Source organism: Colias croceus, chromosome 23 (assembly GCF_905220415.1).
Source record: "Colias croceus chromosome 23, ilColCroc2.1".
Taxonomy (NCBI): domain Eukaryota; kingdom Metazoa; phylum Arthropoda; class Insecta; order Lepidoptera; family Pieridae; genus Colias; species Colias croceus.
Window position 1 is genome coordinate 6,629,694 of NC_059559.1, and position 23,629 is coordinate 6,653,322.

The 23,629-nt window shown below is 37.5% G+C and overlaps 1 protein-coding gene across 1 annotated transcript; it reads left to right on the forward strand.

The window, feature by feature from the left end:
* Positions 1 to 545: 545 nt before the first annotated feature.
* Positions 546 to 21,700, forward strand: LOC123702375 (dipeptidyl peptidase 9). The gene is made up of 19 exons (XM_045650118.1): positions 546 to 936; positions 2,543 to 2,741; positions 4,029 to 4,207; positions 4,677 to 4,774; positions 5,392 to 5,494; positions 6,884 to 7,005; positions 7,633 to 7,756; positions 9,618 to 9,762; positions 10,418 to 10,649; positions 11,260 to 11,369; positions 11,726 to 11,878; positions 13,246 to 13,366; positions 15,609 to 15,695; positions 17,018 to 17,190; positions 17,496 to 17,639; positions 17,974 to 18,052; positions 19,231 to 19,423; positions 20,664 to 20,775; positions 21,571 to 21,700. Exons 1-19 carry the CDS (start codon positions 650 to 652, stop codon positions 21,661 to 21,663), a joined length of 2,754 nt encoding a protein of 917 aa, XP_045506074.1. The 5' UTR covers positions 546 to 649; the 3' UTR covers positions 21,664 to 21,700.
* Positions 21,701 to 23,629: the final 1,929 nt, after the last annotated feature.

Consider the following 23,629-nt stretch of genomic DNA (forward strand, 5'->3'; position numbering starts at 1 on the left):
GTCACATCCGCTTAATCAGATTGAAAAGCAAATTAATATTGTTTGTAAATATTAGTGATTTATGTTAACAAATTCATAAATAAATATAATTTTAATTAGATATTAAGTTCTTTGTGAGATCAGTAGATTTAATTACGTAATATTGTAAAAGTCTTTTTAATTAAAAATTGTGGTACTTGTTCTTCAGACTGACTTAATATATCACCAATTTGGTGAAATATAGTTTAAATCTTTAAATTTATGCATCATGTATTTATTTATTGGTAAATTCTTGCTAAATTAAGTTCATGAAAAGCTTGACAATACAATACAGAATATATTTATGAACATCAGCTGAGTTTGACAGCGAATGTGTTATCTGTATTCAGTAGTCATTTGAATTCCTCTATTTTTAATCTGTATCATTTGGTAAAGAAAAGTCAAAAATCAGTGTGTTGGCTCGCTCGGTTTAGGCAAATATACATTAAAAAAACAATTAAATAAAACAATGGGAGCAAAATTATACATAATATAGCAAAAGTAAAATAAAATATAAAAAAAGTAAAATATATTAATCAAGTATCAATATAGGAAAACGGGAGACACTGTGCTTTGTTTTGGATCGAATTGTGCAGTCATGAATCTTGCATAGAATTTTCAATTTTTTTGTATGGAATACTTAAAGATGGAAGTAAGGGAGGCAGGAGATGGGGCTGCGGCAGGGGAATATGACCGGGAACCGCCTAAGAAGTACAGTTGGGCGGAGGTGAGGCAAGCCGTTCACGATTTACGAAAAGAGCTATCTTCATTGTCTACTATGGTGCCAATGGCCATATCTTTTAGAAAATTAAGCAATGGTAAGACGAGAGTGTACTTCTTGAGAACTCCGCAGAACGGATGGGAGATTACATTGTTGTATACTGATATAATACCAACCTTGCAACCTAGTAATGCTAGGTAAGTTTATTTACCTTGATTATGTTTAAAACTAAAAAAAAATATAACGAACTCATAAACTAATGATTAAGAACTAAAGAGGTTCTAGTAATATATATATCATATACCTATATCATATATAATATATGAGTAGAACAAAAGTAAAGGAATAGATTCTTTTTGTATCTTTTGTTTATGAGACAATTCTTTGTTGCTTGTTGTATTGTTATTCCTGTTAGGAAACCTGTTTGGCTTTTATAAACCTTTAAAATTGCATCTTATTAAGCTTTGTACCTTTAAATATATAAATGTTCTTTTAAATTATGTCCAAATACAAATTAGATGTTAGATGATCCTTTTTCATCCATTCTTATTATGCTACACCCTCTACACCTAGATTCAAACACGGCTCAGCTATCAATAATATACAATATCGTTTTTCATGGAATATGTAGAATCAACAAAGCTAAAAACAGTGTAATATTTATGGCAATTAAAATATATAATAAGGAACTACCAGTAAACCTTTTCAAAAATAAACTGATGAACTGGCTAATGGTAAAACAATTTTATGACATTGAAGAATTTATGACTTTGAAGTAGTGTAAACTGAATTGTGTGTGATAAGTGAAGTGTGTAGTGTAAATCGTGTAAATCGTAGTGCGTTCGCGTAATTGTGAAAATTGAATTGTGTGTACATTTAAATAATTAGACTAATTAACTTTCTTTTTTAATATTTGCACACCCAATCAATGGGTAGAATGTATTAGTCACATAACATTGTAATAATTAAAACATCTAGAATCTGTAACTACATTCTTGCAAATAAATATAATTTGAATTTGAATTTGAATTTGAATATGTATATATCATTTATAGGAATAGCCTTTATCACCTTTTTACATGTGGAATCTTAACTTAACTTCTTACCATCTCAGCTTAACATATGCATATTTTTCAGTATATGTTAATATTTATCGTTGATCCAAAATATGTAATAATTAATGTCTAAAAACAATGGTTATAGACATTTTCCTGTATGATGTATAATCTATCAACTTATGTGTCCGTCATTATGTATAATACTTTTCTATGATTACTCTTCTTTTCTTGTCTTACTCTACTCTTTTATTCTTGCTAACTATATCTATATCTACATCAAGTTGCTTGGAAGCAATAGCTCACAAGTGATGAAACCGCTCTTTGTACATCTCTATTGTAAGCTATCTTAACTATGTAACAATCTTTATTTCTGTGTATGTACAATAATAATAAGCTTTATTTATTTCCACCATACAATTGATATATACATATGCTATTTTAGTTATACATAAAGTTCTTTTTAGTCGTTGTTAGGTGGCCCCTTATGGGTAAAAGCCTCCTCCATCTTGTACCAAACTTCCCTATCTTGGGCCATACGCATCCAGTTTTTGCCTGCTATGATCTCTATGTCGTCCACCCACCTCTTCTTCTGTCTACCCACTTTCCTTTTGCCAATTGGGCCCTGCCATTTAGTGGTATGGTATGTTCACCTGTCATCTTTATATGATCTGATATAAAGGTGACAGGTGTATGTACAATAAAGAGTATTTAATTTCATTCATTCAATCTAATTATCCCCTTACAGATTAGACTGGAAACCGTTAATAGAATCGAACGTAGCTCTCGATGTGTCCTCCGGCAAGTGGTCTCGTGAGGAACAACTGCTCTGGGAGCGGCAGCGTGTCGCCGCATGGGGTATAGCGTCGTACGAGCTCCATCAGAGTGGTAGAGTGCTGTTCCCGTGCGCGTCGTCGTTGTTCGTGGCTGAGGAGAGCGGTGGACAGGTAACATTGAAGTTATTAAAGCTATATTATAAAGCTGAAGAGTTTGTTTGTTTGAACGCGCTAATCTCGGGAACTACTGGTCCGATTTGAAAAATTGTTTCGGTAGATAGCCCATTTATCGAAGAAGGCTATAGGCTATATATCATCACGCTAAGTCCAACAGGAGCGGAGCAATGCGGGTGAAACCGCGGGAAACAGCTAGTTTTTTGTAGACATAATACTATCCTACTAATATTAAAAATGCGATAGTTTGTGAGGATGGATGTGTATGTGTATGTTTGTATGTTTCACGCAAATAATACTGAATCAATTACAATGAAATTTAGCACACATATATAGGGTAACTTGGATTGCCACATAGGATAGGTTTTATCACGGAAATCCCACAGGAACGGGAACTATGCGGGCTTTTTGAAAACGCGAGCAAAGCCGCGGGCTGTAAGCTAGTAAATATATAATTATTACTTGCAGTCATTTCCTGATTGTATCATATTCATGTCTATTGTATTATAATTACCGGCATTTTAAATAAGTGAAGTATTTTTGTTTGACTTTGAAGTTTAAAGAATACATTAATCCAATTACGTTTTATTTATTTAAATTCTTTTATTTTGTGTACGAGTAGCATATAGCTTGAATATCATCAAGTACATATTAAAAATAGATAGTGTATTTTAGTACTTTATTTGTATTTTATTGGTATTGGCTTTGACAATTATTGTTTAAAATAATGTATGATAAAAAATATTTCCTTGTATAAATACTAGCGGTCCGTCCCGGCTTCGTCCATGGTACATATTCACGTTTTAACCATCCTCGTACTTCAAGGAATATAATAAAAAAATAATTATCGAAATCGGTTCAGCCGTTCACACGTGATGCCGTGACAACGCGAAACGGGTTTCATTTTTATATATATTAGACTAGCTTACCACCCGCGGCTTCGCCCGCTTTGTCTAAAACCTAATAAATTACATACTAAAACCTTCCTCTTGAATCACACTATCTATTAAAAAAAATACCGCATCAAAATCCGTTGCGTCGTTATAAAGATTTAAGCATACAAAGGGACATAGGGATTAGGGACAGAGAAAGCTACTTTGTTTTATACTATGTAGTGATAATACAAAGGACATTAGGACATTTTTTTTGTATTAGACAATGTGAGGAAAACAGCTACTTTTTAACCAGAACATACTACATTCTTAACTAATGAGGCGTACACTTATTTCTAAATGTCCCAATTCATATACCCACATATAAAAATCTTATTATTCTTGTCCCCAGTCGCCCCCACTAGTCCCCCGCTCGCTCACAACGGGGGGCGGAGCGCCCCTCACACCAGCCATGTGTCCCTCCGCCCCGCGGCTAGTGGCCCACGCGGCCCGCGGGGACATCTGGCTCGCGGGGGACTGTCTCAGACGTCCCGCTAGGTTGACGTACGCATGCAGGGGACGGGATGAACGGTGAGTTTTATCATCATCATCATCATCATCCTATTATCGCTAGCACTGTCACTCATCACCACCCTCATAACTCCCATCACAATCACCGTCATCGTTATCATTGTCATTAACACACTGTTAATCTACACAAGGAACACATTTCATTATCATCTACACAACCAATAACATCACTAACACCGCCTACCGTAAAAATCTCATCATCATCATCGTCATCATCCATATTAAATCACTGTTAAACTGTACAAGTCAATATTTCATAAACATCATTATCATGAACCAACACGAACATTATCGACATCGTCATCATCATCATTGTCATCATCACATCGATCGAAACATTGGCAATGTGAACAGTTTGTATAAGTTGAAGAATAAATTTAATTTGATTGATTGATTCAATGGTTGATTGATTTTGGATTCATTATAAGTTGATTGATTCATTGGTTGATTGATTGACGATTCATTATAGGTTAGCCGACGACCCCCTCCAAGCGGGAGTACCATGCTACGTGACTCAGGAGGAGTTCTCGAGATACACCGGCTTCTGGTGGCAACCGAAATGTGATGGTGAGCTATCGGATAGATTAGAGTTTTATAGAATACTTTTGAGCGGTTTTTTGGTGTTAGTGACTTCTTCAAAAGTAAAATATTCATGTGATGGTGTAGATTTATTTTATGTAAGTAGTATAAGAATTAATCATGTTTAAAAATTGATATCGATTTTATAATTTAAAGTTCAATTGGTAGTTTTTTGTTGTGTTCCACCCACCACCTAACAATTCTCTAAACAATTTAGGGAATTGGTGGGATTAAATCGTAAAATATTTAAATCAACAGAAATTTAATTATTAAAAAAACTTGTTCTTATTGACTTAATACATGCTTTAGATGTTTTTATCGGATACCTAGTCAGTTTTGCAAGGACGAACTACATAATTGGTCCTAATTTTTTTCGGATATATCTTTTACACAATTGTAATTATAAAAATTGTAATTGTAATTGTAAAAATTGTAATTGTAAAAATTGTAATTGTAAAAATTGTAATTATAAAAATTGTTATTAAAAAAATTGTAATTAATAAATGTAATTGCATTTAACTAGAAATAACTAGGTACATAGATAAGTAAAATGTTATGAAACCGTATTGATTTACTTTCACTAAAACATAAAACTAATATTGCAGATGACGTGTTCCGGATAGTTTACGAAGAGGTCGATGAAAGTGAGGTGAAGATATTCAGCTTCCCCTCGTCGAACAGTAGCAGCGGGGAGGTCGAGGAGTTCAGGTAGTTTTGATATTTTGTCATGTTGCATGTGGTTTTTTATTAAGCTATTGCATAGCTTCTATCGCGGGCCTTGAGCGTGGGGACCGAATCGAGAAATTCCGTAACGAAAAAACCTCACGCTCCCCACGGGGACGGGCGGAGGTGTGGCTTGAAGGCAATAGCATGCAATAGCGCAACCGCCCCAGTCCCCGAGTGTCACACGTCGTTTTTTTATTTTTGAAGTGAAACTTATTTATCGGGGTTGGGTAAAAATTTAGTGTAACATTTTTTCGTTACGCGTGACATTTTCCGTTGCGCGCCATCTTTTTCTTATCCCTACCACGCGTGATTCTATAAACGTATTTCTATAAAGTTGGATATAGTAAATTAATTTTTGAAAAATCCTACTACTATTATAAAGGCGAAAGTTTGTAAGTATGGATGTATGGATGTTTGTTACTCTTTCACGTAAAAACTACTGAACCGATTACAATGAAATTTAGTACACATATAGAGGGTAACTTGGATTAACACATAGGATAGGTTTCATCCCGGAAACCCCACGGGAACGGGAACTATACGGGTTTTTCTTTGAAAACGCGGGCGAAGCCGCGGGCGGAAAGCTAGTAATGTCATAAAGAAGTTTCACTTCTTACGTGTGTACACTAGTACACGCACACATTTTTTTTTTACTTTTATTAAGAATTTTATATGTAAACCAAACTGCTGTGTAATACTTCATAATAAGCGGTTGGTCAATATAGCCGGAGTTATAATAAAAGGATTCTGCTGTATTTTCTTCCTTCATCCTACATCCTGTTGCCGATATTATAAACACAAGTGATGACTGCGTTAAAAACAACCGACTTCAAACTAGCACTTGCAAAAATGCCCATAAAATAAAAACTACTGGGCCTATCCGAATAAAATTTTTATGGGACCAATTCGACACCATCCCGCATCGAACAAAAAAAGAATCACGTAAATAGGTTCAGAAACCTCGGAGTAATCGGTGTACATACATTAAAAAAAAATAATAGTTAACTAAAAAATAGAAAATTTTATCAAATTAGTGTATTGTCATCGGTCCTCAATAAATCTACAAAGTTTGAACGAAATCTGGCCGTTTAAAGTGGGTCAAAATCGCGCCCAAAGAAGTCGGTTACAAACATACAAACATACAGGTGAAGCTAATATAAAGCGTGTAAAAACATACCGGCCGAATTGATAACCTCCTCCTTTTTTTGAAGTCGGTTAAAAAATTAGAATAAGTAGAATTAACTTAGTTTTTAAGAAATTGGCATGTAATAATAATTTTATGAAAAGTAACAGCAATAAAGGCTATTTTATTTTTATTTTTATTTATTATTTTTATTTGTATTTTCTTCATATTTCTCTCACACTTTACAGATTCCCTCGCGCCGGTACACCGAACGCGAAGTCTGTGCTAAAATTGGTGACGTTCAAACTGCAGAAAGCTTCACCCACCACCGTCCTCGATTATTACAACGAGGGCAACTCGGAGACGTTACGTGAGTTACACATTGGTACACGTTGACATTAAAAGTAATATGAATTCGAAATCCAAATGGACACAATTTTTTATTAATTTTAATGTACATTGATATAAGTTACATATGTTGATGATAATAATAAAATAATAATAATAAAAATCAGTATTTATCCAAACCTTCAATTACACTGTGTATGTCACTCATTTTAAATTTTAAATTGAAATTAACATAGATATAAACGTCACCTACCACTGTCCTTGATTATTATAACTAGGGCAACTCGGATACGTTACGTGATTATGACCATTTATGTACATATGGATGTAGAAAATGACATTGACATACTTTGATATGGTTATAGGCATTGATATGGGTTTTGAAAAATAAGACATTAAGGTCCCATAAATATAACTTGACCTATGTGACGAAGTTATTAAAAACGAGCGTCTGTTTCGTTCCTTATCCTGTTTACTGTCACTTTATGTTGGCATGCATATTCGAATTTGAAATAGTCGTATACATATTTTGTGTTATTCTAAGTCTATAACGATAAGATTATTACAATTCTGCGTTTAAAAAGTTATTTTATTTCTCTTACCATCTCTTCCCACCTCTTCTAATCTCTTCCTATCTCTTTTTATGCAGCATCCCCAAACGACAGTATGGAGGTCACAGACATAAGATGGTACGAGATGAAGCATCCGCTAAAAGAAACGTTCCCGTGGTTTGAATATCTGGCCAGAGTGGGTTGGACGCCTTGTGGACAGTTGTGAGTAGATTTTGGTAATTTATAAGAGAAAGGATATAGTAAAGATAGGAAAAAAAGATATTGTTCCGAGCACACGTGTCAGAAGTGAAACTTCTTTAGTAAGATTCAAAGATACCAAAGTCCATGATGCCATGACGGGAAGGTATTGTCATGATCCGACCTTGAAATTTTACTCTCAACGCGCTAAAAGAAGTTTCACTTCGAAAAATTTGTGATTTTTATTTTAGAAAGAAAGAAACCATTTATTCCAATATTATTTTAACTATGTATTTCAATGTACAAGAAATGGAAAATATAAAGAACTAGCTTTCCTCCCCCACGTTTTCAAAGAAAATCCCGCATAGTTCCCGTTCCCGTGGGATTTCCGGGATAAAACCTAGCCTATGTTGATCAGTGAAGATGCAGCTTTCTAATGGTGAAAGAATTTTTGTAATCGGTCCAGTAACTTATGCGTGAAAATCATACATACATACATAATTACAAACCTTTCCTCTTTATAATCTTAATCTTATCTTATAATATATATATAAATCTCGTGTCACAATGTTTGTCCTCAATGGACTCCTAAACCACTTAACCGATTATTATAAAATTCGCACACCATATGCAGTTCGATCCAACTTGAGAGATAGGATAGTTTATCACCCGTATTCACAAACGTTACTGTGAGGTCTCATAGTAGGCATGGACGCATAGGGGTAGCAAAATCATTTCACAAACAATACTTAAGTGGTGAAGCGCACTATGCGCTCGATAAACTGAACGCACAGCTAAGCAACTTCGTTAGCTACTTTAGACAACGCATAGTAGACCAAAAACAGGCCACGTGTACAAAACGTGTGAAGTTATATTTTTTTGTCGTCTTAATTTGTTGTTACTTTCGACCTCAAAAGTCAAAATGGATTATAGGCTATAGCAGTGAAGAAGAATTCGTAATTATATTAACGATAGGATATTTGAACAAAGGACAATAATAACAAGAAAAGTGGTACGGGACTTTCAAGATCCGTATTTGATTACTATAGTTCGGAAGAGTTTAGAAAACGTTATAGATTTTCGAAAGATGTTGTTTATATATATATGGCTTGAGTTGAAGGCAACAGTCAAGTCCTCCCAAGCTTGCTTTTTTAATTCAATATTTTTTTAATTAGTTCGCTTGTCTTCAATAATGGGTCGGTCTCGTACTAGAGCCACGATTAGTTCCCTTTCCGACGTGGTGAATGGTATTTTCTTAGAACTGGAATACAATTATGTACTCATATTGTTTTAAATACGTCACTCAAAATTTTCGTTAAAGTTTTCCTTAGTTTGCCAGTCAATATGCCATATCAAACCAAGTTAAAATTACATACATAATAGCAAAGTAATAACATTACAATGTTTAAACTTAGGTAATTTGTGAAGATAGTAAAACAAAATTTCTCTGACCACATTGCGTCCGTAACGTTATTTTTTTTATTTCCAGTCACGTGGTGCTGCGACATTTGTGTAAGCTTATTATATGAAAATTACCACGACAAATCAAATGAACAATGTTTCTAAACAAACGGTTCGAATTGATTGTCATTTACTCCTGTCAAACTCTACCATGAACTTAGCAATACAAATGGACCAATCACATGTCGCCATTTTACGCAGTGCGTTTGCTTTGCCAAGCATTACTTAAGTTTTGTCTATGAATAGAAAGGCTCGATGAATGGAACGCACTGAGAAGTGTTACCCTTTGCACAGTGTTGATGCTTTACTTAGAGAAGTACTGTTTGTGAATACGGGTGTAAGTCTCAAATCGTTTTAGAGAAAGCGGGCGAAGCCGCGGGCGGTAAGCTAGTGGAAAATGTAAAGAATTGTATCGAATCAACAGCGTGTGGGTGCAGCTGCTGGACCGCAAGCAGCAGCGGCTCGAGCTCGCGCTGATACCGCTGGCCGAGTTCTCAGCGCGCACAGCGTACACGCTGGCACCTGCACATATGGACTCGCCCGCTGACAACTGTGTGCTCAGCAAGTCGGTGAGTTACTGTCATTACTTATGTTATAAACTAGTATCCTGCGCGCGGCTTCGCTCGCTTTGGAGGGAACTTAATATGTACTAAAACCGTATTCAATATTCGTACTATTTTTAAAAACGTTTGTCTTTGATTCAAGTTGAAGCGTTGAAGTTGGCTCAAGTGACAAAGGCTTCTTTTTATCGCGATGAAAACATCTTATTTACTTGTAACTTGAGAATTCCCATTGGACAAACGAGCGAAGTCGGGGGCAGGAAGTTAATTCAAATTCAAATTATTTATTTATTTCTTTTACATTAGGTCTTAAACTAATTTGTAAGTAAATAATTTATTTGGAAGTTAATAATTTTGTAACATTTTTAATCGTGTCAACTCAATTCAAATTCAAATTCAAATTCAAATGATTTATTGTGATTCACAGGTTATAAAAGTTATTACATAGTATGAGGTGATCCGCTGTGATCTGCCATGTGGCGTACAATTAAAAAAAAAAAGTTTTAGATAATATCAATCAACATCACAATTAATAAACACATTTTTATTCGTTTCAATATCACACTAATAAACGAGAAATCACAAATTATAGTGATAAAAACTTTACAACAATAATTTTACCCAGCGAATTATTAAAAACAATTTTTTCACAAACAACTTCCAGCAAATCCAAGTGCTCGTCCGCGAAACGGCGCCCGACGCGTGGATAAACGTGCACGACATATTCTATCCGCTCGCGAGTTCCACGAGTTCCACAAGTTCCACGAGTTCCAGTTCCACGAGTTCCAGTTCCACGAGTTCCACGGAACAGACGATGAGTTTCATATGGGCGTCCGAAGAGACTGGGCACTTGCATCTGTATCGTATTGAATGTGCTATCAAACCGCCTGCCACTAGTGAGTAGAATGTTTCACTAAGGGGTTGTCCATTAATCACGTCTTAAACCTCACCACGTATCACCAAGAGGGAGGGGGGGTCAAAAAATACCAAAAAAAACATCACGTGATTAATGGATGGCCCCTAAGGGCCGATTTTTCAATTCATCGAATCCATACTAATATTATAAATGCGAAAGTAACTCTGTCTGTCTGTCTGTTACTCAATCACGCCTAAACTACTGAACCAATTTGCATGAAATTTGGTATGGAGATATTTTGATACCCGAGAAAGGACATAGGCTACCTTTTATTGCGAAATATGTACCACGGGCGAAGCCGGTGCAGACCTCTAGTAATGTATAAAACTACCATTTTAAAAACGTATTCTAAATTGCCCGTATTTGACAGTTTACGTGACATTTTAATATTATCGTGTAATACTTTATTGGACGGATAAGTTTTATCCAAGGATTGAAAAATCGGCCCTAATTTTACCAGTTTTACTAATTTTACAAGTGCACTAGTTTCACCAGTTTATTAGTTTCTCTAATAGTGATATTTTAATGTGTGATGATATTTATCATTTGAACTCATTTATCTTTATATTCTTAATACCTTTTTTTTACAGCGGTCGAAGGAATGCTATCAGAGGACGAATTAAATGCATCTGGTCCGAACATTATAAGCAAAGAGGCGATCACTTCGGGAGAGTGGGAAGTTATGGGAAGAAAGATATGGGTGAGATATTAGTCCATTATTTATTAACTAGCTGTGCCCTGCGGTTTTACCTGCATTGCTCCGCTCGTATTGGTCTTAGCGTGATTATATACTATAGCCTATAGCCTTCTTCGAAAATCAACTATCTAAAACTGTAAGAATTTTTCAAATCGGATCAGTAGTTCTAGAGATTACCGTAATCAAGCAACAAATTCTTTAACTACTAGGCGTAATACTTGTTAAAATACTACATGTTAATAGTATGCACACTAACTACAGTTTGCAGTAAAAAATTTTCAGAAAAAAAATATATTTGCATCCATCATTTTATTAAAAAAAAAATAGCATTAACATCCATTTATCCTGTCTCCAATCAGGTGGACGAAGCCCTAGATCTAGTCTACTTCGTGGGGCTCCGCGAGACCCCACTAGAGCGCCACTTGTACGTAGCGCCCCTTCGCCCCTCGGCCTCCGCCCCGCCGGTACTGTTGACTAACGTGGGCAACTCGCACACGGTCGATATGGATGAGGTGCGTATACACACACACACACATAGAGAAAAAATGATAAAATATATTGTTTTAAGCTATTGCATAGCTTCTATCGCGGACCTTGAGCGCGGGGAACGAATCGAGAAATTCCGTAACGAAAAAACCTCACGCTCCCCACTCCGACGGGCGGAAGTGTGACTTGAAGGCATAGCATGCAATAGCTTTACCGCGGCAGTCCCCGAGTGACACACGTCTTTTTTTTTAAATATAAATGTAATCTATGTTTTGTACTGAACATGCTCTCTGGGAAGGAACTGTCTTCCTTAACACAGAATTTTCCTAGCTAGGAAGATACTATACTGTAAATGCTCTGTATTTATTGTACTCAATAAAGATACTTTTATTTTTCTATTTTAAAAGACAGATTAACATAATTACATAAAAAATCCACGCGCACACACACACACACACACACTTACACGAACTAACATACAAACGCACATTCAGATGAAAAACAGTCCCATTGAGATAATATTACTACGTATGGAGACGACACCGCCTACATCACTTATGTTCCGCTCAACATAGGCCATATGGCCAAACTGCACGCCCTCGAGTGTGTTGCGATATTGCACTAATAATTCAAGTAATGCGGCAAAATGCAAAGAAATAACTTTTCATCGGTAATTAATTAGATAATCATTTTTAATACTTGGTTCGAGCAAAATTTTTAGCGGGCGCCATTTTGCGTAATTTGTCATAGACTCAAAATTTAAGAAATGGCATTTGGTATGAAAGATGTTAAGTTAGTAATATTACATGACGTAAATTTTTATAGTGGTAAATAATAATTTTACACATTTAGAAAATATTGTACTGTGGATATTAATTGAAAAAATGGTTAAAACATAAAAATATGAAAATAAATTACTAACGTATCAATTTTTTTTTTGTTACATTGATTAGTTTTAATTGATAAGTAATAGGCAAAATATTTAGGAAGTTTCGGCTCTATAGCGGTGAGTCGATGACATCGCTTAATCTATGACTCACTAGCAGCCCCGCGCCGCGACGATTGGCGCACAGATTTTGTTCGTCGTGTCTCCTCTATATGTAGTAATAATAGCTCAATGCTTAGTCCTAGTCGTAGTGACTACTTTTGACACTATTGAATGGACGAGAAGAATCTGATTGTGTTCCCTGAATATCATTGTTCATGATATTTCAGAATTGCACAATGGCCATTCTTTTCGTCACTACACTACTTCACTAGCTCTAGCGGTCATTTTTTAATCTTGCCAAAGAAGTTTCACTTCAAACATGTGTGCGACACACACTTTTTTTGGCCTTTTTCCTAAGTACTATTTTTTTTCAATGCAATAATTATCCCTTTTTCTCCGTTCCAGGAGTGCTCCGTAGCTGTAATAACGTCGTCCAACATAAGCAGCGTGCCCAGCACGAGAGTGTACCGCGTGAGCCGAACAGCGCTCTCGCAGTACGGCACGCTGCTCGACCGGCCGCTGCTCGGTGAGTGTACACTTGCATTGCCGCACTATAATGTGCACAATAACGTCGTCCAACATAAGCAGCGTGCCCAGCACGAGAGTGTACCGCGTGAGCCGAACAGCGCTCTCGCAGTACGGCACGCTGCTCGACCGGCCACTGCTCGGTGAGTGTATTATATGAAACTAGATTTCCGCCCGCGGCTTCGCCCGCGTTTGCAAAGGAAAACCCGCATAGTTCCCGTTCCCGTGGGATTTCCGGGATAAAAACTATCCTGTGTGTTAATCCAAGTTACCCTCTATATGTGTGCTAAATTTCATTGTAATCGGTTCAGTAGTTTTTACGTGAAAGAATAACAAACATCCATACATCCATATAGATAGGGAGGCGAGGTAGCTAAATGGCGTAATTAAACGGCGCCGTCGAGACTTATCAAAATCGATAGATAAAATAATTTCGAAAAGAAAAGCTTCTATGGTAAAAACCATTTTAGCGGTGGGTTTGGCGTGTAGGGATTTTCAAAAATGTAAAAAAAAATAGTTACTTGGGCATTCTCGAGCGCGTCAGATATTCATACTACGTATGCCCCAAGTGCCTCTGATAACAACGGTATACTAATCTGCCGGTTTGCGTGGTGGGGCTAGGCATATTAATTCGTCAAAAATGCACAAAAAAAAAATTTACTCGAGCGCGTCAGATTTTCGGAAGGGGTGTTAAGTAGGCCCCAAGGAAGCTCCCCTTAAAAAAACTGACGATTTCGGCGTGACGATAAGTTACGATGAATTTTTGAAAATGCAGAAAAAAAAAGTCCTTTTGAAATACTCGAGCGCGTCAGATTTTCATAGGGGAGGTTTATCTCGGTCTCCTGAAAGCATATTTTCTTAATCTGACAAAAATGTTGGTGGGTTCTCTTAATCTGACCGAAAAAGGTTTGAGAGTTTCTTTTTTTTAATCATCGTTATTTCATATCAATTTTTCTTAACACCCTCAGTTTTCGAGATATACTCAAAAAACCGGGAGTTTGAGTTTTTATGATGCTTCAAGTCAAAAAGTTTTACCTTTGGACAAAAATGTAAAGAGACCTTTTTTGTGTAAAATAAAATTACCTTTTTTGTTTATTCAAACTTTTTTTTTGTAAAATGTATCGTTCGCGACTTATATACTGCAACGCGTTTTTCGGAAGACGAAATGGCTCCTCCAGACTTCCGGTCACGCGGAAACCGGCAGATTTTGTATTTTTAGTAAGTTTTAGATTATATTCTTCAAAATAAAAATAAAAACAATCGCGCTCGAGAATGCCGGATTAACGTTTTTTTTTTTACAAGTTCGCGACCCTATAACTTGGCGGCGTCAAGGACTTATCGTCAGATTAGTTAAATTTAGTCTTAAAACACTAAAATCAACCCCCAATATCTTAATCTGACGCGCTCGAGTATTTCAGACTATCGATTTTTTTTTACTAATCTGATCGTCTATCCTGGGCGCGCGTCACTACTTAAAGAGCTAAATAGTTAACAAGGTTGTTCTATTAGGTCTAAGGTATCTCTCATATCTTAAACTGCCACGCTCGAGTATTGCAGAAAATTCCCCTCTTCGCCTCCCTATCTAATACAAACTTTCGCATTTATAATAGTAGTAGGATCTGAGGGCCGAGACAAACGTCAAAACGCAAAGGAATAGAATCCGCTATTGATACTAATTGACATAAGCGTCTGCTGCTGATGCTACCAACGACGACGACGACCACGAACAAAATTTTCATCCAGTCGAAATTTAACAAAATTGTCAAAAATACGATCAAAAATAAAATATTACAATTTCCTGTCGTTCTGTTGATTGGATTTTTTTTTCAGATCAATCGATGAAAAAATAGTTTTTCGTAGAAACGGTGGTTCCTAGAAAAAAATGTATTTAACTTTTTTTTATAGATAATTTGATGATCTACAATTTTGGTTCCAAGTGATTATATGATAAACTTACCGTCCCATCGAAAATCGCAAAAAACCTATTTTTTATTAATTGACCTCGAATTCTCTTTCTTTCCGAGAAGTAGTAGGTAGTAGTAGTAGATGATAGTGTGACCGAACCATTACCAAAATGTTATGAGCTTATGTCAATAATTTGCGACAGCAGTTTCCATTCTTTTGCGTTATTCTATTCGTCTGCTATTCATCTCGGCCTGCTGGAATGTTGGTTATATTTTATTTGTTTTTTTTTTTTTGTTTTGTTTTCTTTGTTAATACTAAAATTATTCTATAATTGACAGACAACCTCGACGCTCGGCCGTTCAACGGTAGCTGGGAGCGAGCGGGTGACGGTGATGAGTGCAACGATGTGTCATTACTTATTAAAGGTTTGATTTTAAATTGCTAAAAGTTAAATAATAATAAAAAAAAGTATTATATTGTTCAGGTTCACAAAATTTCATACGAATTTTCAAATTTGTCATAATATGATGCATAAAATATTTTTCTAAATAGTATAATATATTAAATATCGGTGTGACAACGTACTGAACACTATAACACTTAATATCGCTCCTATTGCGTACATAATATGACAAGCGAATAACACTCTTATGACTCACCATGTAACAAAAACTGACCTTATCCCCCACACAATAACGTTCACAATCGCTCGCACGTCTTGCGTACGGTGCGACCGCGATCTGCACGCTGTGACACAATCATTATTTTGTCTAAGCAAATATCACGCTTACGTCCTTCAACATATGGTTCAACATTCCAGAACGTTCTCTCAGCGGTGTCGAAGTCCCCACACCCACATATACTCCACCCGCCTCTCGTGCGCTGTGGCGTAGTGCAGTATAACAAACGAATATCACCCTTATACATTACACTCTATTAAGCAAAAAGCGACTTTATTCCACACGCAATAAAGCTCAAAATCGCGTTTCCAGAACGTTCCCTCAGCGGTATCGAAGTCCCCCCACCACAGATATACTCCACCCGCCTCTCGTGCGCTGTGGCGTAGTGCAGTATAACAAACGAATGTCACCCTTATACATTACACTCTATTAAGCAAAAAGCGACTTTATTCCACACGCAATAAAGCTCAAAATCGCGTTTCCAGAACGTTCTCTCAGCGGTATCGAAGTCCCCCCACCACAGATATACTCCACCCGCCTCTCGTGCGGTGTCACAGCGTACTGTACGCTGTGGCGTAGCGCAGTATAACATACTAATATTAACCTTATACATTACACTCTATTAAGCGAAAAGCGACCTTATTCCACACTCAATAAAGCTTAAAATCGCGTTTCCAGAACGTTCCCTCAGCGGTATCGAAGTCCCCCCACCACAGATATACTCCACCCGGCTCTCGTGCGGTGTCACAGCGTACTACTGTACGCTGTGGCGTAGCGCAGTATAACATACTAATATTAACCTTATACATTACACTCTATTAAGCGAAAAGCGACCTTATTCCACACTCAATAAAGCTTAAAATCGCGTTTCCAGAACGTTCCCTCAGCGGTATCGAAGTCCCCCCACCACAGATATACTCCACCCGCCTCTCGTGCGGTGTCACAGCGTACTGTACACTGTGACGTAGCGCAGTATAACATACTAATATCACCCTTATACATTACACTCTATTAACCAAAAAGCGACCTTACTACCTTGACAATAAAGTCCAAAATCGCGTTTCCAGAACGTTCTCTCAGCGGTATCGAAGTCCCCCCACCACAGATATACTCCACCCGGCTCTCGTGCGGTGTCACAGCGTACTGTACGCTGTGGCGCAGCGCAGTGCCGGGCGCTCGGCCGACCGTACTGCACGTGTACGGAGGGCCCGAAGTGCAGACCGTCACTAATAGTTATAAGGTGGGTTATCATTTAATTTACTGTTAATTTTGCACTACATTCACCAATATTCCATACTAGCTGCGCTTCGCGGTTTCATCCGCGTGGCTCCGCTCCTGTTGGTCTTAGCGTTAAGATAAATAGCTAGATTAAATTTTCACCATAATATAACACTAGCAGAAACAATCGCCAGGCACTTTTGACAATATCTAAAAAATCGTTGAAAAAAAATTTTTTTTTTTAATAAATCCGCTAACTTGCCAAAATGTTATACAAATTTCCCAATAAATAGGATAAAATACAAGAAAAGGACTCCAATTTTCCAGGGTATACGCCAACTACGCATGCACATGCTAGCCGCTCGCGGTTTCAGCGTGGTTTCTGTGGACTCTCGCGGGTCTAAACACCGCGGGAGGGCTTGGGAAGCGGCTATTAGGGGCAAGATGGGGCAAGTTGAACTGGATGATCAGGTTGGTAAATTCTAATAACGTTGGCCCTCCTCCTCCTGTTGGTCTAAGCTCTATAGCCTTCCTAGATCAATGGGCTATCTACAACCAAATAATTTTTCAAATTGGACCAGTAGTTCCTAAGATTAGTTAGTTAAACGAACAAACTCTTCAGCTGTATTATATTTGTAATATTATGTAGTGTGCAAAAATCATTATTAATAATGTAAAAATACTGCTGATTGTAAGATACTGTTCCAAAACTTCGTACGCAGAAGAAAGTTGCGGGTGAAGGTTACAATGGTCAACTAAATTTCAATGAATTCAGATGTTTTCAAGAACATTTATTTATCACCAGGTCGAAGTTCTACAGTGGCTCGCGAAAGAAACCGGATGTATAGATATGGAGCGCGTCGCTATACACGGATGGAGTTATGGTGAGAAGTCATTTTGTGTTGTAGTAACAATTATTGCATATAATATTTGGTTATAGGTACGTGAAAGGGAAATAAAATAATGAAAAACTGAGTAAAATTTTAATGTAAAATTAAAATAAAATTTTAATTCACAATGAAACTGAGTAAAATTTTTATATCATGATATGTGTGCATGTACACATTTACTATTTCATTTTCATTTTCATCCTTTGTTATGGTTTTCCATTAAAATGAATTAAATATAAATATTATGAAGCATAACACATTTTGTTATCAAATTGAAATGAAATGAAATTATCCTTCGAGCCGGAATTCTTACTAAAATATTGTCAAAAAATCTCATATTTGTCTTTCTAACCAGTACAAATATGAGATTTTTTGATTCGATAAACCGTCATCACAATCAACCCCACCTTGGGTCATCGAGCCAGTTTCAACCTACAGTCATAAAAACATATTCTATCGTGGTCCTTTGAGCCGGTTTCACTTTGAAATAACCAAACTAATGATCCTTCGAGCCGGATTCATCCTACACAATCATCAAAAAATACCTAACTTTGATACTTCTAGTTGATTTCAAACTGCATTGTTATGAAACCTTCGAAGCGGAATCACTTGACATAATCATCAATAAAAAACCCCACCTTGATACTTCGAGCCGGTTCCACTTTGAAATTACCGAATTATAGATCCTTTGAGCCGGTTTCACTATGAAATCACCGACATACTGATCTTTCGAACTTAATTCAACGTTCTCTGTATAAACATGAAAACATTTCAATTTGGTGTTTCGAGCCGGTCTTCGTTGTATCGGTTTCTTTCTAGAAGATCATAAAAAAACACCTTGGTCCTTCGAGCTGGATTCACTTTTAATTCATCGAAATAATGATCTTTCTAGCCGGATTCACCTTACACAGTGATAAAACATATTCTACTTTGGTCTATCAAGCACATTTCATTATGGAATAAAAACCACAGTAATGGTTTCACTACTCTCGTACATCAAAATAAACGCACTTTTGTCCTTCGAGTCCCTCTAAAGTCACCGTACTAATGATCCTTCGAGCCGGATTCACCCTAAACAGTCACAAAACATTCCATTTGGTCCTTCGAGCCGGTTTCACTTCGTCGAAATTGTGGTCCTCCAAGCCGGTTTCACCTCTTACTGTCGCCCGCAGGCGGCTACCTCTCACTCCTCGGCCTAGCGACCCGCCCGCACGTGTTCAAGGTGTGCGTGGCCGGCGCGCCCGTGACCAGCTGGCGGCTGTACGACACCGCGTACACCGAGCGGTACATGGGCGCGCCCGCCGACCGCCAGCACGCGTACAGCCGCGCCAGCGTCATTGCGCACGCGCCCTTCTTCCCGGACCGGTAAGTGTGTACACTGCCCACTGCCCACTGCACACTGCACACTGCACACTGCCCACTGCCCACTGCCCACTGCACACTGCCCACTGCACACTGCCCACTGCACACTGCCCACTGCACACTGCAAACTGCCCACTGCACACTGCACACTGCCCACTGCACACTGCACACTGCCCACTGCACACTGCCCACTGCACACTGCAAACTGCCCACTGCACACTGCCCACTGCACACTGTACACTGCCCACTGCACACTGCCCACTGCACACTGCCCACTGCCCACTGCCCACTGCACACTGCACCCTGCCCACTGCACACTGCCCAATGCACACTGCACACTGCCCACTGCCCACTGCACACTGCACACTGCCCACTGCACACTGCCCACTGCACACTGCCCACTGCACACTGCCCACTGCACTCTGCACACTGCCCTCTGCACACTGCACACTGCCCACTGCACACTGCACACTGCCCACTGCACACTGCACACTGCACACTGCCCACTGCACACTGCCCACTGCACACTTCCCACTGCACACTGCCCTCTGCACACTGCACACTGCCCACTGCACAATGCATACTGCACTCTGCACACTGCACACTGCCCACTGCACACTGCACACTGCACACTGCACACACTACACCGAGCGGTACATGGCGTATTTCAAATTCACAATACACACTAACTACACTACAAAATGCGCAAAAACGTACTGTACATTGATGCTAAAACGCACTGCATAACGCACACTAACCGCACTTCACACTGCATATTAGACGCATTGCACATCGCTCACTCAACGCACATTACCCACAATAAACTAAACACAAATATCTATAGATTTGACAGCTACTGAATTCCACTACCGTATAGCAAGCTGCAAGACACAAGACCTACATCCTTATTCCTTACCAACAAGTTGGTAAACTACAACGAGATGCTTCAACATCTAAAATCATCTATGTATGCTTTGTTAAAAATGAAATAAACATCAATCTCTTAACGTGTTTCGTTATGAGAATTCGTTTATGCTGACCATTATTTGATTAAAATTCAAAATCAAATAGCAACAATTGATTTAGAAGGTTATTTTAATGAGGACAAAGTCGATAATAGTCGAATGAAAAATGCGCTCCGCCATATCTGCGCCGGCCCTAATGATTCGTTACATCGTAACCTTGAAATTCATGACATAAAAAGAGTTTTTGATGGTTCTAAACTATTTTTTTTTGTCCACAGTGAGGGTAGACTGCTAATAATACACGGGCTTGCGGATGAGAATGTTCACTTCTGTCATACCGCGGCGTTGCTCTCAGAGCTGGTGAGGCTCGGGAAACCTCATCGGGTGCAGGTAAATATAGAAATTGGGGCAAATAATGCCCCTTGCCCCATACTGGGGTATAGGGCAGATGTATTTCAAACCGTACCGGTTGGCTTGGTTCGTAGTGGCCCTGCCTTCCAAGCCAGAGGTCGTGGGTTCAATTCCCATATGGGGCAAATATTTGTGTGATGAACATAGATGTTTGTTCTGTGTCTGGGTGTTAATTATCTTTATAAGTATTTATTTAAAATTATATATGTATGTTTATCAGCCATCTGGTTCCCATAACACAAGCGAAAGCTTAGTATGGGATCAGATCGTGCCGTGTGTGAAAATTGTCCTGAAATATTTATTTATTTTTTATATAACCTAGCTTTCCTCGATGAATGGGTATTCTAACACTAAAATATTTTTTTTAATTATAGGACCCATCATAGTTCCTGAGATTAGATTGTTCAACCAAACAAACTCTTTACTGCTTTGTTTTATAATTTCCATATATAAAAACTGTAAAATATTTGTTTATCTGTGGTAACAAAATATTGTCTCTGTGCAAACTTGCGCCACGTGTGTTCTCTTCCTTACATTGTGATTAAAGATGTCTGACCGCAACCATACCTGTGTTTTATTATTGAATCCCTATTTCCCTGGATCAGGGCATGATCCGTGAACGGCTGGACCTATTTTGATAATTCTTACTTTGATGTGTTGGTTAGTGTCAGGAGAAGGATCTTAAGGAAGACAAACTCAAGTAATTTGCGCAAAGAAATTTGCACAGGAATAGATAAGGAAAATTATTTAATTTAATGTTTCTCTAATTTGCAGGTATACCCGGGTGAGAGGCATTCTCTGCGAGCAATGCACGCCGCGAAGCATTATGAGGCGACTCTGCTACATTTTCTACACGAAAATCTTTGAATGTATAACAATTTGTAAAATATAAACTGTTGATATATTTGGTGTTTTATTTTTAACTAGTTTTCCGCCCGCGGCTTCGCCCGCTCTGTCTAAAACCTAATAAATTGTATACTAAAACGTTCCTCTTGAATCACTATAAAAAAACCGCAACAAAATCCGCTGCGTAGTTTTAAAGAGCTCAGCATACAAAGGGACATAGATAGGGACAGAGAAAGCGACTTTGTTTTATAGTATGTAGTGAAGTTTTTTGGAACGAACTTCCTTAATCGCGGAAGGGGGTGAATTAAGACCAAACGTTTTAACCACACTATATAGTTTATAGAAAAGTACCTACGCAAACCCCTTTGATACATATAAATTGTATAGGGCAGGGGTTCACAATCTTTTTCAGCTCGCGGCGCGTTTTCATGTTAAGTTTTTTTTCGAACCGCGGCGCACAGTTTGGGAACCTCTGGTACAAGGTGATATACTGAATCAGAAAACATCTATACGAACCGATTACGAAAAAGATTTCACTTACATTTGATTATTAATTTACGGAACGTAGGTTACCAAATTTTACCCATTATCTGAATCTCTAAATCGCCATGTGAAGATAGTGTCTATCGATTTTCCGAAGTATATAGCATAGCCTTAAATTGAATTTAAGGGATGTTAAGTTTTTCAGAGTTAACTATATAAATATAAGATTACAATATTGAAGGTCAAATCTAAACTGCTAAGTACGCATTATCATATTATTATGTCTAGATTAGCTTTCCGCACGCGTTTTCAAAGTAAAACCCACATAGTTCCCGCTCCCGTGGGATTTCCAGGACCAGACCTATCCTATGTGTTAATCCCAGTTACTCTCTATATGTGTGCTAAATTTCATCGGTTATCATAATAATTTGCGTGAAAGAGTTACATACACACACACACACATCCTCACAAACTTTCTCATTTATAATATTAGTAGGATAGGAAGGAAGTAGGATAGGATAGAATTTTGTAGATATTTACTAAGGTAAACGCAGCTATCAACGACCCATCGAAAATCTGAAGGTATTACCGACCTATAAAAGTAATTCGAAATTTAAACGTTTCCAGAACTATTCTAGCTATAGGTAGGCAAAGTTATACACGAATGTATTAATTGAGCATCGTATACTTTAACGTTAGAGTGAGTAACTGAGCAAAAAAGAGTTAAAATGCGTAAGTTGCTGCGGGGTAGCGTGGAAGCAGGACGTGTCGTACTGTTCCGTTGTTCCTTCGGGTAAGTACTGTGAGTATCTTTTTAAGACATTTACAAACAAATGACATCTATACTTTAATTTATATTACTAAATGTCAATGCATTTAAGTGTCAACTTTTCATTTCTTACAACATTTTATTAATAAAAAGTAATTTGAAACGATAAAACTTAAAATTAAAATGGGACGGTGTTAGCTTCACCAGTTTAAGTCGTGGCAGGTATCAACGACCCGTAAGTCGGCAATGGCAGCAACGTAACTTTTTGTTTTATTTTCTTTTATGTTATTATATCACACTAACACAAGTGGTCTTATGGACCAGTTTAAATCTAAGCTATGAGTCTTCATAAAAATCTATTAGCGACTAAACTTTTTTGTCTAGTGTTGTGTCTTTTAGCGTTGTCAATTTATACAAAGTTATGATATTTTCGAGGATCCCTATCGAATAGTTACAGTAGTAAATCATTGTTTTTTTTTGTTTAAACAATATGCATTTGTTCATATTTTGTATGACATTAATCAATTATAATCTATTTTATAGTCTGATGGTCAAATGAATTAAAATAACCATTTTTTTATGGGTCGGTAATACAATTTAGGTTTATACTTACATACTTTAATACCGACCCGTGTGGGTCGGCAATAGCAACTATAGGAAGCTATTACCGATCGAATATAGATTGTTTAGTTTCTCATCTACAAATTCAAATTCAAATTGCTTTATTTGCAGAAT